Source organism: Alligator mississippiensis, chromosome 1 (assembly GCF_030867095.1).
Source record: "Alligator mississippiensis isolate rAllMis1 chromosome 1, rAllMis1, whole genome shotgun sequence".
NCBI classification, from domain to species: domain Eukaryota; kingdom Metazoa; phylum Chordata; order Crocodylia; family Alligatoridae; genus Alligator; species Alligator mississippiensis.
The window spans coordinates 479,561,413-479,576,979 of NC_081824.1; the positions used below are offsets into that span (position 1 = coordinate 479,561,413).

Consider the following 15,567-nt stretch of genomic DNA (forward strand, 5'->3'; position numbering starts at 1 on the left):
TCCCTGGGGGGCAGGGGGACTTGCACCCCACAGATCTGTGCATGCATAGGAGATGTGTAGGGGGTGCCCAGGGGGGCACGTGCCCCCCTGAGATTGGCTGCCGCCGAAGCCACTGCCAGATTCTGTGGGTGGTCACTGCCCCCTCCCCCTCCCCCGTTGCTGCCGATGCGGCCACCAGCGGCTGCAGGCAGTCCTCGTTCACAGCTCACCACCATGGTGCCCCACCCCAGGTGTGGGAGGCACCAGTTATTCATGTGTGCATGGGTGGAGATGGAAGTGGGCATGGGCTGCACACTGTGGATTTGGGCTCCTACTCTGCTGCCCTCCCCCAGAGCCTCCGCAGGCCAGTGGGCATGACCCAGCATGGCAGCCAACAGCAGAGTCGTGTGGAGAAACTGCTTGTGGCAGCAAACTTGGTGCTGCCCTGGTGATGTGTCACCTGCATGCACAGCTGCAATGAGGGCAGCAGCATGGGGTTGTGCCCTTCAAAGCTGCCACACATGCTGGGGATGCATCACCAGAGTATTGTGGAGCTCATGGTGGCAAGCCACTTTCCTGTGCAGCTGTGCTCTTCCCTGCCATCCCAGGTCACACCCAAAATGCTGCAGAGGCCCCGGGGGAGGGCAGCAAGGTGATGGCCGGGACCGCAGCAGGCAGCCCATGCACTTCTTGCATAGAACTGGAGGGGCAGAGCTGTACCCCCTGTGCTCTGGGAGTTTACACCATGGTGGGGAGCCAGCCCCATCTCACCCCCTGGAGAGGTCACCTGTGGCCCTGTCCCACTCCCCACTGGGGCTCTGAAGCCACGCATTGCAGCTCCAGGCCGCAAGCCCCAGACAACACCCAGCTGGGCACCAGCCCCAATCCCAGCCCCAGTTGCTGCCCTGCCCAACTCCCTCCCTCCTTCCCTACCCAGCCTCAATTCCACCTCCCCACCGTCCCGCCCCACACGTACCTGCAGGAGCTGCTCTCCTGGCTGCCTGGAGGCCATGCACATGCACATGCACATGCACATGGCGCCTCCTCCCGCTCCCTCCCAGTGCTCTGCAGGCTGAAGCTCTACCAGGCCGCAGAGGGCTCACTGCAAAATCCACAGGTTTCTCTGCTAAAAAGCGAAATCCACATGTTAATTCAGTAAGGAAAGAAATCCACATTTTACTCCATTTTTTTCCATGGGAAACAGAAAACCCGGATCCCTCGTTATGGCCGTGGGTAGCCATTTCTACTGTAATGCACATGCAGTCTGGTGGCTCCCCCAAAAGTTCCCCTGAATGATCTTTCCTCATGTAGTGAAAAAAGGGAAGTCTCCCCACGAAGGCCCAGAGACAGTCTGAGCTTCCCTCCAGGTATGGAGCTGACAACAGCAGAACGGCAAGTGGAGCCCCTGGAGACAGTTATGGGGCTGCAGGGAAGGGGAGAGCAGAGCCCTACTGCGGAAAAACCCAGGAGGCTCCAAAGCCAGAGGGAGCAGTGCTGTCTCCCCAGCCTGGAGACCCAGAGGGCTCTCGAGCCAGCCTCCAAACCCAGCCAGGGAGAGACGCCACGTGGACTGAAGCACCAGGACTCCAGGAGCGACACACGTGAGTCAGGCAGCCACAGGCCCCTGGGGCCCCAGGCGTGGTGAAACCCCTGCCATGTTGGTTTTCTTTAGTAGTGAATTGTCATTTTGTTACAGACTCTGTGACTCATAATGGGGCATGGACTTAAGGACCCCACACCAGAGGAAATGCTGGAGAACTGGTTGTGTGAAGAAAATTGATGGATGTTTGTTTGTCTTCATTTTTTTTCTTGTTAGTTGATTATTGAAGGAGTGGAGTACCTCACACCTGAATGATGGCTGGATTAGTTTGGGAGACACCAGAATTAATTAATCAGTGCCAACCCAGAGTGGAGTACAAACTTTATTGAGTTGGGAAAAAATACAAGAATTGATTTAGTTTTCGTGGCAGGCTGATCCAGGCACCACAGCATACGTAAGCCTGGCCCCGTGGGCCTATTATTGACCTGGCCTTAAGGCCATCAGAAGCGTAAGAACAGCACAGGAGAGCTGGCTTGCATCGGGTCCACCCGCACTGTCAGTCCACCTATCTCCATCTGGCTCCTGCATGGACGGGGTCAAGAGGAGATACGAGACCCGCAAAGACAACCGACCAGACAGATCTTCAAACAAACACTTGGTGGGCAGGGCACCTCCTGATTATAACAAAATATTCAACATCAAGTCATGGCTGGCGAGAATCAGACAGCATAACTCGAGTGCTTGGACCTGGGAAGCCTCATCCCTCATGGCACAGTCCCATCAGACCTTGAGTCACCGAGGGCCTCAGCCTATCTGGCACAGCGGTGATGCCACAGTGAGGAGGTCAGCAGTCTCCTTGCCCCTCCAGTGGTTTGAGTGGCCGGCAGTACTGGATGTGCTTCTGCATGATGGGGTGGTCAGCCAGTTGGTCAGCTGGTTGGCTGGTCGGGCAGCTGGGAAACCTGAAGCATGATGGGAGTGGTCCAGCACAAACTGATGGCTTTTGCTTTTCTCACTTGATTTATAAAGGGGCAGATCATGTGTGCACCAGCTGCCGGGAGCAGCTGAGGTCAGAGCAGAGACCATAGAAATGCCCCAGGGACACGAATTAAGGAGTGTGGGATACTGTTGGGCAGATCAGTCATCTACCCTGGTTGGGGATGCAGACAAATGAAGTGTAAACACTTTTTTTTCTGTGTTGCTGTAGATTGATTCCTTATTCAGTCTGGCCTAGATTTAGCACAGAACGAGCTGGGTTAGCCCACTGTAGCATTGGGCATTGTCTGTCCACAGTTAGTCTACATTGGTTTAAGGTCCCTTAAACTGCAATAACCTTTTCATCCCTCCACACCCTATGGTTAGCTAAATAAACTGACTCAACAACTCAATTGACCATGAACAAAAGCTGTGATCATGGGTAGCATAAGTCATACAAGGAAGGGGTTAAGAATCCAGATGGTTTTGCAGTGGGATCTTCCTGCACACTCAGGTCAGTAACAGGGGAGATTTTATACGAAGGTCATGGAGAAGAATCCTAGAAGAAAAATTTACACAGGCTTTAAAATAGAAAAAACAATGTCCAAGTACCCCTGAGACCCTGGGTTGGAGTGGAATAAAGCAATATGGACGGAGGCTTTCTTTTTTCTTTTTTGCGCTGCAGGATTGGGGCTGCACTAGTTTCGACTTGCCCAGAGCTAGCCAGTCGTGCTGTCTTCCAGTCACCTGCTGCACCCAGGAAAGGCCTCTGACCCCACACCAGAGCACCACTGCTGAGAAAAAGGATGAGGACTAGAACCGGTTACCTTGAATGCCAGCACTTGAGAGCTGTCTATTGGAAACTGTTAAGTGATGCAGCTACATTTTATGTTACAGGGAGGAATTCTGCAGACATGATATCACATGTATTGTGGACTGGATGATCTATTCCAGGGATTTCTGCCAGCATAGATAGACTGATACATATCCCCAGGCTATACTGACACAATTCCCCAGCCATGGATGCACCTCCCTGGAGCAACAGGTTTCTATACAAGAAGGAAGGGGCAAATATGATTTAAGAACCAGATCCTGCCCTGTGAGGCAGCCAGCCATCACTGCATGGACAAAGGGTTTGCAGAGAAAGGGCAACATGAAGGACTCTGCCCAATATGCAGAACTGATGGAGCACAGCTTTTCTAGAGGACCAACCAAAGGGAAACATTGGATGGGAGAGGTCTCACACTTCTGTTATTTCCACGGATACTTTTGTCATGTTCAAAGTTACTTGCACGTGCTTCTGGACGTGGGCCCCTGTAGCAGGAAAGGCCTTTGCTAAGCCAGTGTACTTTGCTTTTCTGCTATGATTATTTTGCTAAGGATGAAGGCCAAAGTTTCTATGTCCTAAATGGAGTTCTCAGAACTGTGAATGAAGCTGTGGACTCGTGGTCCCACTCCTGCAAGGAAAGCTAACGTGTGAACTTGATGTCCGTTCCTCCTCCACGGTACCTGGCATGGCACGGTAACTGCCCCTGTGTGTGCCCGAACCACAACGTAGACACAAAGGAGTTTGCTCCGTGTTCATGGAAGCACTAGAAGCTCACAACACAACACAGCTTTCTCATCTGTCTCCTTTTCTGTTTCTGGGCAAAGGGGCTGCTGAGCAGTTCACCTGCCAACAAGTACAGTGAGTACCAGGCCTTGGATTGACAAGAGTGAGTTTTTGATTAAACTTCTCTGCCTTTATTCCTTCTGGGTCTCAGGTTCGTGGTCCATCCCTTTCCTGGATTCCAGATAGTGAGTTCAGGGGTAAATGTGGCCAACTCAAGTCACAAGCTCAAAGGTGCTTTTTTATCAGTTCAATAATGAGATCCTAGTTCATTGCCAAGAAAAGATTATGTAAGAAAATGAGAGGGAAATACATTATATAAATATTATATAATATTAAAATATTATAGAATAGTAATCAATCGCCCACCATTGGTTAGTATTCGAACCCCTCCCACACATTTCAAAGGAGTGCTTACGTGGCCAGCCCCGAAGTGTGGCCCTGCCTCTGCCCATGCTGTTGCCCCCCACTGCCAGGCCACAGCCCCCCAGGTTTGCTGCTGCCCCTCAATCCCAACCCACTGACCCCATTCCTGCCAGTGCCCCTCTCTCCTGACCACAGCCCCCTGGCACCGCCAGTGCCCCCTGCACTCCCAACCCACAGTCCCCTCTGTGATGCCCCTCACTCCTGACCCGCAGACCCCTGGCCCCACCAGCCCTGCCGGAAGGGCCCCAGCTGTCCCCGTCCTGACCAGGCCGGAGTGCGGTGGCTCCGATTCGTGCAGGTGGTGGCAGAGCATGTCCTGTCCCAGCATGGGCTGAGGGGAGGGGGAGGAGGCTTGTGGCATCCCCCACCCTGGGATGGGGCTGCAGTGCCTTGCAGGCAGCCTGGCCAGGGGCCCCTACCCCTCTGCCTCCTTTTCCCCTTCCCTGCACAGCGGCCCCTGACGGTTCAGCCCCTCGTGCTTGGCCTTCTGGCCGAGGTGTTCCCCACTGCCCCCGCTCCCTCCCCGCTGGTGAACAGGCCACCCTCCCCTCCTCCCACCTTGTCACAGCTGCAGCCCCTGCTCCCCCTGCCCTGACCACGTCTGCATTTCTCCTTTGTTTTGGGGTGGGAGAGCAGAGACGATTGCAGGGAGCACCATATGCATCTATGCCTCTGCAGCTGCAGGCAGGTCTGTGTGTGCTCCCCACTGCCTCTGATCACCTCTTGCCGAGGCTAAACAGGTTCAGGTCCCTCAGTCTCTCCTCGTAGGGCCCGTCCTGCTGCCCGCTCACCAAGCAGGTAGCCCTCCTCTGCACCCTCTCCATGCTGGCCACATCCCTCCTGAAGTGCGGCGCCCAGTACTGGATGCAGTACTCCAACTGCGGCCTGACCAAAGTCGCACAGAGCGGGAGGATCACCTCTCTGGACCGACTTGAGATGCACCTTTGGATGCATGACAAGGTCTGACTGGCCTTGCTGGCTGCTGTCTGGCATTGGCAGCTCATGTTCATCTTCGAGTCAATAATGACTCCGAGATCCCTTTCCACCTCTGTGCTCAAGAGGGGAACTCCCCAGCCTGTGTGTGTGCTGTGGATGCCTTCTCCCCAGGTGCAGCACCCTGCATTTGTCTACGTTGAACCATCAACATCAGGAGACATTACTTTACAGTCAGAGCTGTCAGGCTGTGATATGGGCTCCAAAGGGAGGTGGTACTCTCTCCTACCTTGGGGGTCTTTAAGAGGAGTCTGGACAGATATATTTACCGGAGTGATATGACCATGGCACCCATTCCTGCCCGTGGCAAGGGGTCAGGCCTGATGATCTGTTTAGGTCCCTTCTGATCCTAAGCACTCTGAAACGATGAAACTATGAAACATCCACTCCCTCAACCTCCACCACTGCTTTCTGCAGTCTCCCCTCTTCTAAGACCTGCAGGTCTTTGAATTTCAAGCCTCTTTCCCTCCCCAGGATCCCCACCCCCATGGCTTTACTCTCATTAGGACCCCGCTACCATGATGGTTCCACCCCCCAGTGCTTCTCCAAGTATTTATAATTGTTTCGCCCATGGTATCCTGCACTCCCACAAGCCCACCACTTGCATGCCCAGGACTTGTAAAGTTCACTGCATTATTTCCCATCTCTGCCTCCCGTACAGACTTCTTACATTTACTGGTGCCAGAGTCAAGGCCATTACAGCTATTATCCAGTGAGAAGCCTGTATCATGTCTCATCTGTCCCATTGCTTAACTCTCAGGTGTCTCCCCCCACACGCGCACACACTTTCTACATTGCCGTGGCCCTTGCAAGGTGTTTGATTGTAGTCGGGCTTAGGAACCCAGCTCCTTCCTCCCTTCCACCTTCCTCAGTATCTCGTCTGTCCACGGGCAGGTCTCTGCTCTTCCCCTATCTTTTCCAATTGCCCCCTCTTCTGTCTCGGGTTCCTTCACCCGTCCCTCCTTCAGCCTCTTTTTCTTCAGCTTCCCACTACATTTTTCCTTTCTTTTTACTGACCCAGGCTCTTTCCCTTTATCTCCAGGCAGGTCCAAGTCCATGCCTGCTGGCTCTGACTCTTCTCCTTGTGGCGGGCCAGTAGGGGGCGCTCCTGCGTTGAGCCGCCCACCTCCCTGCGCCCGACCACCTTCCAGGCTCCGAGTGCCTCCCTGGGGTGCCTCCCGTCCGGCCGACCCCTTCCCTGGAGCACACCCGCTAGCCTGGGGTCCCGCTGCCACCATCCAAGGCTCTGGACTCACTTCTGGCTCTGCGCACCTTGGAGAACGCAGGCCTGATCGTCCAATGGGTCCTAGACCCAATACAAGCACTTGGGGCACTTCCCCAAGTCAGGGGCTTATTAGGAAAGTCTCCCTTAGTCCACAGACCTAAGGGGCCTCCTTGGCATAATTTAGACCCACCCCTCAATAAGTCTCCCACACCGGTCACAAGGAGAACTTTATTGATTACAGGGGTAGGGTGAAAACAGGGTAAAAGGTAGAGCACTATCATAGAAATCTTACAGGAATATCAAAGGAATCCCATAGAGCAAACCAGGGTGGCTGAGGTAGCCGTTTAAACGCATCTGAGTTACTGAAACTAAATATCTAGTCTGATCTCGAGTAGCTTACTCACTCTCATCGTCCAGAGGTGGTTGTTGTTTCCTCTGGAGGCAGGGCACTCTTGGAGCATGCGGTGATGAGGAGAGAGCCAGGCTCAGATTCACCTGGATGACCGCATGGCTAATGGCTGACCCCCTTCTTCTTGGACCGAGCCCTTAAATAACCTCTCTGACCTCAGCAGCCCGGTCCAATTGAAGCTGCCAATACTGGCCACAAGCCGACCAATCTCCCCAGCATCACTGGCTACCTGGGCCCGCGCAGGGCCGGGTCTTTCCCCCCTGCCCAGGTGACCAGAGCATCGCCTCCCAGGCGCCAGGCTTTTGTCATGCAGACAAGGAGGGAGATCCCCGCCCTGAGGAATGAAACACCAGCCTCCCAGGCTGGCTGAGACAGGTCTCTGGAGAGGGGCACCCACGGTGGCATTTCTGCCACACTTCCCCCCCCTCCTTTACAAGCTCGGACACGGGGCCTCTCAGGGCCGTGGGTCCGGGCGTGTCGGGTCAGGGAGTTTCCACGGGATGCCAGAAGAAGGAAAAGGGAAAAACCTGGAACATGGAACAAGTTAAGACAATAACAGATAGAAACCATAAAACCTGATGGCAGTCTTACACTAGTGATCTCCTCACTAGTCCCAAGTCCCAAGGACTTGCTACCCAGAGTCCTTTCGTGACAAGGCATCCGCTATCACCTTCTGGCTTCCTTTTTTGTGTTGGACCGTAAAATTAAATTCCTGCAGCTGCCAGGACCAACGTTGCAGCTTGGCATTGGTGTTGTGCATGGTCTGCAGCCACTGCAGTGGGGCATGGTCCGACAGGACGGTGAACTGTTGTCCCCACAAGTAAGGCTTCAGCTTGTTCAGGGCCCAGACGATGGCCAAGCACTCCTTCTCGATGGAGGACAGGTTTCGCTCCCGAGGGATTAGCTTCCGGCTGAGGTACGCCACGGGGTGCCGTGTCTCCTGATGCTCCTGTAAGAGCACAGCTCCCAGTCCTACGTCGGAGGCATCCGTTGCCACGTAGAAGGGTTTATCCTGGAGCGGTGCCTTCAGGATCGGTTGTTTGACCAGGGCAGCCTTGAGGGTGTCGAATGCTTCCTGGCACCCCTGCTTCCAGACCACCGGGTCCGGGCTGCCCTTCTTGGTCAGCTCGTGCAGCGGGGCCGCGGTTGCTCCAAACCCCGGGACAAATCTTCGGTAGTAACCCACCAGGCCAAGGAAGGCTCTGACTTGCTTCTTGGTCTGGGGAGGTGGCCAGTCTTTGATGGCCTCGATCTTGTCCCACAAGGGAGCAATCTGACCTCCACCCACACGATGACCCAAGTACACCACCTCCGATAGTGCCCACTGGCACTTCTTGGCTTTCACCGTAAGACCAGCTTGCTTGATCTTACCTAGCACGGTGGTCAGGTGAGTCAGGTGCGACTCGAAATCCGGACTGAAGATGGCGATGTCATCGATGTAAGCCATGGCAAACTGCTCACATCCTTGCAGCAGATTATTGATCAGTCTCTGGAAAGAGGCGGGCGAGTTGCGCAAACCGAAAGGTAAAACTGTGAACTCGTATAGCCCCGTAGGTGTGGTAAAGGCAGACTTGGCTATGGCATCCGGGTCCAGGGCCATCTGCCAAAATCCTTTGGACAGATCGAGAGTTGAGATCACCTTGGCTGGGCCCAGGCGATCCAGCAACGTGTCCATCCTGGGCATAGGGTACGCATCAGGGGTGGTGATGGCATTCAGCTTCCGGTAGTCCACACAGAACCGGATGGTCCCATCCTGCTTCCGGACGAGCACCACCGGACTGGCCCAGGGACTCGTCGAAGGCCGGATTACCCCCAACTCCTCCATCTCTGCGATCTCCCGTTCTATTTCTTGCCTCACTTTCTCATTGACTGGGTAATGTCGGGAGTATATAGGGCGATGGCTGCCCGTCTCTATCGAGTGTACCGCCAGGTCCGTTCTACCTGGTTTGTTAGAGAACACAGTCTCAAAGTCCTTGAGCACTGCGAGCAGCTGGTCCTTGTCCTGGGAGGGCAGATGGTCCGGCAGGCGGAGTTCCTCGATCCCTGCCTCGCCGTCCCAGTCTCCATACATGACCGGCTCCTCGGGGTCCTCCGGAGTTCCCTCAACGGAGGGGACCCAGAATACCATCTCCTTTCTGTCGTAGTAGGGTTTAAGCATGTTCATGTGAATTGTCTTAGGTTTCCTACCCTTAATACCCACTACATAGGTCACATCATCCAGTCTGTCCAGGACAGCATGGGGACCTTCCCAAGCAGCTTGCAGCTTGTCCGTTTTTAGTGGCAGGAAAACCATCACATTCTCACCCCGCTCAAAGGTACGTAAGCGGGCCTTCTCATCATACCAGGACCTTTGCTTCTCCTGGGCCTGTCCCAGGGAGTCCCGTGCCACCTTCATCATGTCAGTCAGTTTCTGACGGAAGTCAAGCACATACTCCACCATGGAGGTCTTTGTGGAAGCAATCTTCCCTTCCCACTCCTCTCTCACCAAATCGAGAGGACCTCGCACTCGCCTCCCGAACATCAGCTCGAAGGGCGAGAACCCAGTGGACTCCTGGGGCACCTCCCGGTAGGCAAAGAGCAGATGCGGCAGTTTCTCATCCCAGTCATTGGGGTTGGAGTCCACATAGGCCTTGAGCATCCCTTTCAAGGTCCCGTTGAACCTTTCCACCAGCCCAACTGTCTGAGGGTGGTAGGCTGTGGTCTTAAGGTGTTGCACCCCACAGCAGTCCCACAGGCACTCCATTACCTCCGCCATGAAGTTCCCACCCCGGTCCGTCAGGATCTCGGAGGGAAAACCCAGCTGGCAGAAGACCTTGATGAGGGCATCAGCAACCACGGGTGCCTCGATGGAGGTCAAGGCAACTGCCTCCGGGTACCGCGTTGCGTAATCCACCAGAGTCAGTATGTATTTCTTTCCTCTACGAGTCCTATGCTTCAGCGGTCCCACAATGTCCACGGCCACCCTGTGGAAGGGTTGGTCTATGATCGGGAGGGGCTGCAGGGGAGCCCTTCTCTTGTCCCCGCTTTTGCCCGTCCGCTGGCATGTCTCACAAGATTTGCAATAGTCCGTCACATTCTGGGCAATTCTGGGCCAAAAAAAGTTCACCTGCAACCGCTGGCGTGTCCGTTCCCTGCCCATGTGACCAGCACACGGTAGATCATGAGCCAGGGCAAGCAATTGCTGTCTGTATTTCCGGGGTACTATGAGCTGGCGCTGCGGCTCCCTGGTCTCGGCATGGTTCTTTGGCACCCACAACCGATAGAGAAGCCCCTTATCCCAGACCACCTGTTCCCTCTTGTCCGGAGTGAACTCAGTCTCTTGCTCCTGAGCCATCTGCCGGAGTCCCTCCAAGCTGGGGTCCTCCCAAACCTCCTGCTTGAACTCCTCTTGCCCAACTAGGCAATCAGCAGGGAGTGCACACTCACCCACAGGGACTTCCTGGGTCTCCTCCCTGCTAGTGTCACCCCCCTCTGCCACTGACGGAATGCACGCCTCCCCGGGACTGTCACTTAACCCACCCTCGGGGTTACCGGTTCCCTCTGGGACCAGGGTGCAATCGCCGTCTGCAGGGGTCCCTTCCCCTGCGGCCAATGGTGTGACTTTCTCCCGGGGATTTCCTAACCCCCCTTCTTTAGCCTTCCTGCTCTGCAGGCGAGTCACCGCATGAACGGTGTGGGGCTTTGGCTCTTGGATCTGTTCCCACCTCCGGAGCTGGGCTTCCTGCTCTATAAGATCCCGTCCCACCAGGATGGGGGCCGGAGCCTCTTCCAGTACCCCCATTTCCAGATACGTTGCACAGTCGTTCCACACGACGGGGGCACAGAATACCGGTACTTTCTGGGGTGCGGACCCCACTCCGTGAATAGTGAGGGTCTTCCCCGGGATTATGTCTGCAGGTGAGACCAGGTTGGAACTAATCAGTGTCACACTGGCCCCCGTGTCCAGTTCCCCCACAAGGGTCCTCCTCCCCTTCACTGTGATCATGGTCCGGTGGGGGGCCATCACCTCCTCCGAGTTTGTGATCCTGTAGCAACAGACACTCTCCTCAGAGGGGCTCCGGCCCTCCCCCTCGCTGCTCACGGCTGTTGCACGCCTGACGGGCCTGGGTCTAGTGCTTAGCTTTGGGCAGTTGGGCTTGATGTGGCCCTGCTCCCCGCAGTTATAGCACCCCCTCTTTTCCGAATTGGGTGGTTTGTCCGAATCTGGGGCCGCCTTGCGCTCGGCAGGAGGTGGCCCTCTTTCCCCTTTTTGACCTGGGCCTCCCTTCCCCCCTCTTTGGAACCCTTTTTGCTCCTTCCCAGAGTAGGGAGGCCTCTCACGGTTTAGCAACAGTCGGTCTGCAATGTCTGCGGCCTCGTGACCATTTTTGGGGTCGCTATCCCTGACCAGGGTCTTAATCTCTCTCGGACACCAAAAATAGAATTGTTCCAGCACCAGGAGATGGCTTGCCTTATCTAAATTGTCAACCTTGGCTTCAGCTAACCATTTACTGCATGTGTCGTACAACATGACCACATAATCATTCAATGACTTTTCGGGTTGTGGGCGCGCATTCCGGAATTTTTTCCGAAAATAATCCGGTCCTAACTTGAACCGTTTGGACACAGCAGCTTTGAAGGCATTATAGTCATCAGCTGCGTCTGAGGGCAGGCTGTTCAGGACCACCGCCATGTCACCTTCTACCAGAGCAGACAGGTACATCATGATCTTTTCCTCCGGCACCTTGCACCGCTGGGCTTGTCTTTCGAAGTTGCTTAGGAACACCGCAGGATCGTCTCCCTCTCGGTAGCGAGCGAAGGCGGAGACGTCCAGTTTGGGCTGTTCCCCGGACGCTTGCGGAGGGTTCGCGTTTCCCCCAATGGTCTGCAGACGGAGCTGAGCATCGAGCTTTTTCTGCTCGTGCTCTATCTTTTGTGCCTCCAACTGGGCTTCCCTCTCCATCCTCCTCTCTTCCCGCTGTTCCCTCTCACGCTGGGCCTCGAGCTCCAGCCTTTTCAATTCTAGCTGCTCCTTCTTGTGCTGGGCCTCCAGCTCCATCCTTTTCTCCTCCAGCCGTCGTTGTTCCTTCTTTTCTTCCTGCTGTTCCCTTTCACGCTGGGCCTCCAGCTCCATCCTTTTCATCTCTCTCTCATGGAGTCTCTGTTGCTCGCTCTCAGAGAGTGATCTCCCGGCAGCCTCTGGGCTTGGCGAGCGGGAGTGTGGTCCTGGGTCAGGCCCAGGAGTTGACAAGCATGAAGCTGATGCTGGTTCTGACTCGCTGGTGCACAAAAGTTTAATCAGCTCTTCCTTCTTTAGCCCTTTCTTCACGTGAAGGCCTCTCTCTTTTGCCAGTTCCTTCAGTTCGGGCACAGTCATCCGGACATACTCGTCCTCCATCCTGACTCTCTACCCTATCCAGTCGACCCGATGTCAAATTAGAAATTGTTTGCTCAAGGGATTTCAGTGACTCTATTCCTTTCCCAAATTATGCCTCAAATACAGCAGGGTATTCGGATCCCACCTCTGCCACCACGTGTGGCGGGCCAGTAGGGGGCGCTCCTGCGTTGAGCCGCCCACCTCCCTGCGCCCGACCACCTTCCAGGCTCCGAGTGCCTCCCTTAGGGTGCCTCCCGTCCGGCCGACCCCTTCCCTGGAGCACACCCGCTAGCCTGGGGTCCCGCTGCCACCATCCAAGGCTCTGGACTCACTTCTTGCTCTGCGCGCCTTGGAGAACGCAGGCCTGATCGTCCAATGGGTACTAGATCCAATACCAGCACTTGGGGCACTTCCCCAAGTCAGGGGCTTATTAGGAAAGTCTCCCTTAGTCCACAGACCTAAGGGGCCTCCTTGGCATAATTTAGACCCACCCCTCAATAAGTCTCCCACACCGGTCACAAAGGAGAACTTTATTGATTACAGGGGTAGGGTGAAAACAGGGTAAAAGGTAGAGCACTATCATAGAAATCTTACAGGAATATCAAAGGAATCCCATAGAGCAAACCAGGGTGGCTGAGGTAGCCGTTTAAACGCATCTGAGTTACTGAAACTAAATATCTAATCGGATCTTTAGTAGCTTACTCACTCTCATCGTCCGGAGGTGGTTGTTGTATCCTCTGGAGGCAGGGCACTCTTGGAGCATGCGGTGATGAGGAGAGAGCCAGGCTCAGATTCACCTGGATGACCGCATGGCTAATGGCTGACCCCCTTCTTCTTGGACCGAGCCCTTAAATAACCTCTCTGACCTCAGCAGCCCGGTCCAATCGAAGCTGCCAATACTGGCCACAAGCCGACCAATCTCCCCAGCATCCCTGGCTACCTGGGCCCGCGCAGGGCCGGGTCTTTCCCCCCTGCCCAGGTGACTAGAGCATCGCCTCCCAGGCGCCAGGCTTTTGTCATGTAGACCAGGTGGGAGATCCCCACCCTGAGGAATGAAACACCAGCCTCCCAGGCTGGCTGAGACAGGTCTCTGGAGAGGGGCACCCACGGTGGCATTTCTGCCACACTCCTCACCCTGCCTCTCGCTCTGGTCCTCTTCCATCTGCACCTCTTCTTTTCGTTGTGTGAATAGATTTGCTGCCTCAATAACATCATCTTTCTGCTCTTCTTCCAGTGTTTCATTGACTACAAAAGTGTCCGTGTTGGAATTGCCAGCCTCTGCATCCCCCAGATCTTGCTCACTCACCTCTCCCATTGCGCGTGGCTTGCACACCTTGTTTGCATGTGAATGGGGCACTGGTGCTGCAGGTGCCCCTCGCCTCCACCCAGCACATTTCAGTTGCTCTTTACAGGCTTTGGCCCGGTGCCCCATGCTGCCACACCTGTAGCAAACAGTCAGGCTACAGAAGGCAGGTAAGTGCCCTTCCAAGCCACACCTGCTGCAGAGTTTAGGCTGGCCATGTTATGTTACCTACCCTCAGTGGGGCCCTATTGACACCGCAGAGGACAGGCGCCTTATCTTCTACCCCGAGGTGTCTCAGGTCTCCCTCTAAAACCACCGTGGCCCTCCATGCCCCAGTCCAGATTTGCCACTGGTCCAGAACATGCTCCATGTCCAGGATCTTTTGGACCCACCCCTCTAGCCACCTCCTCACATCTTCAGGCTCTAAGTCATCCATGTACATTTTAAAGTACAGCACTCTCTCCTGGGCCAGTTTCAAAATGTAGACCCCGCACATCCTCATTGCCTGCCACTTCAGCGTACCAGGCCCAGAAGGCAGAGTACGCCGCTTGGCTCCAAAAGGTTATATTCCAGTGGTGGGAACTGTCAAACACCACCACGCAGCTCAGATCTTTAGGACTGACTTTCAAGTCCTCAAAGAGAAACCTTGTCATAAGGTCTGCTCCCAACATAGTCGTTTCCCCTTCACCCCCCAGGGCTCAGGGTGGCTTTCACACGCAGGTTCACTGTTCTTCCTGGGTCTCCCTCTCCCCACAAACAATAGGAAGCTTCCCCACAGTCTCAGTGCTCTCACCCCAGATCCACCGCTGCTCCGGGTGTCAGCCGTCCTCTCTCTGAAACCTTCTTGCAGCTCTGCCTTGCTCTGCTTCCTACCCTCCAACACCACCACCTTGCCCCACCGCCTGCCCGTCAAACAACCCCCACCTCCTCTTCAGCCATGCGCTCTGTAGCTTCATCCATAGTTGTCTTCATCGCTGATGTTCTCAAGACTTCTGATGACTTGCTTGTTCCTCCATAATGTTCCTGGATAAGAGCTTGCCTCCTAGCCACCTCCTCCAACATGCCAACTGCTCATCTCTCTGCTTCCTCAATCTCCCCATCATTACCCTGGGTAGCCTAGCAACGTGGTCAAGGTGCTTCCCTTGCCAGGCTTGGGCAAGGCTCCAGTGCAACAGCCCTTGGGCCCAGGGGGAGAGAGCCAGGGGAGGGGAGGGTCAGCACCAGCCCTCCCCCCACACACAGGCTCTGCAGGGTATGAGACTGCCCCAGGGGCTGGTTCTAGCCTGAGACATCCCTGGCCTGGGAGGGCTGCAGGGGAGGTGCTGGTGGGGGTCCTGGTAGTGAATAGAGCAGCTGGGAAGGTCCTGTCTGGTGTAAAGCAGTGTTCGCTGGTGATGACACAAGCAGAGCTGTGCGTGCCACAGAACTCGACCAGGGCTTGTGCTGGCACAGTTCCCACAGCAGACAGTCCTGCCCAGCACTGCTGTAGCTCCATGCTGGCAGCAGGTAGGTGCAGACCAGACAAGGCTGAGACAGGTGGGTGCTGCCCCACACATGGCAGCAAGCTCTGCAGCAGGAGCTCTTCCAAATGCACCAATAAAAAATCCCAAGCAGTGCTCACAACATCTCCACCAACACTATCCGCTCACCCAGGCCCAAGCCCTTAGACAGGGAAATGTGTATGAGGCTGCAAGGGGCCCAAGCCAGAGGAACCTGGCTTTTTGTCCTAGCGGGGTGGGCCCTGCTCTGCAC

The 15,567-nt window shown here is 55.3% G+C and overlaps 1 protein-coding gene across 1 annotated transcript in view; it reads right to left on the bottom strand.

Annotated features, from left to right (window-relative positions):
- LOC102572867 (E3 ubiquitin-protein ligase TRIM39) overlaps window positions 1-13,827 on the bottom strand; it is a 31,626-nt gene extending 17,799 nt beyond the window's left edge. The window contains exon 1 of the mRNA XM_059724796.1: window positions 13,647-13,827. Within this exon, the coding sequence (XP_059580779.1) occupies window positions 13,647-13,827 (181 nt within the window). The remainder of the gene's footprint in view (window positions 1-13,646) is intronic.
- Window positions 13,828-15,567: the final 1,740 nt, after the last annotated feature.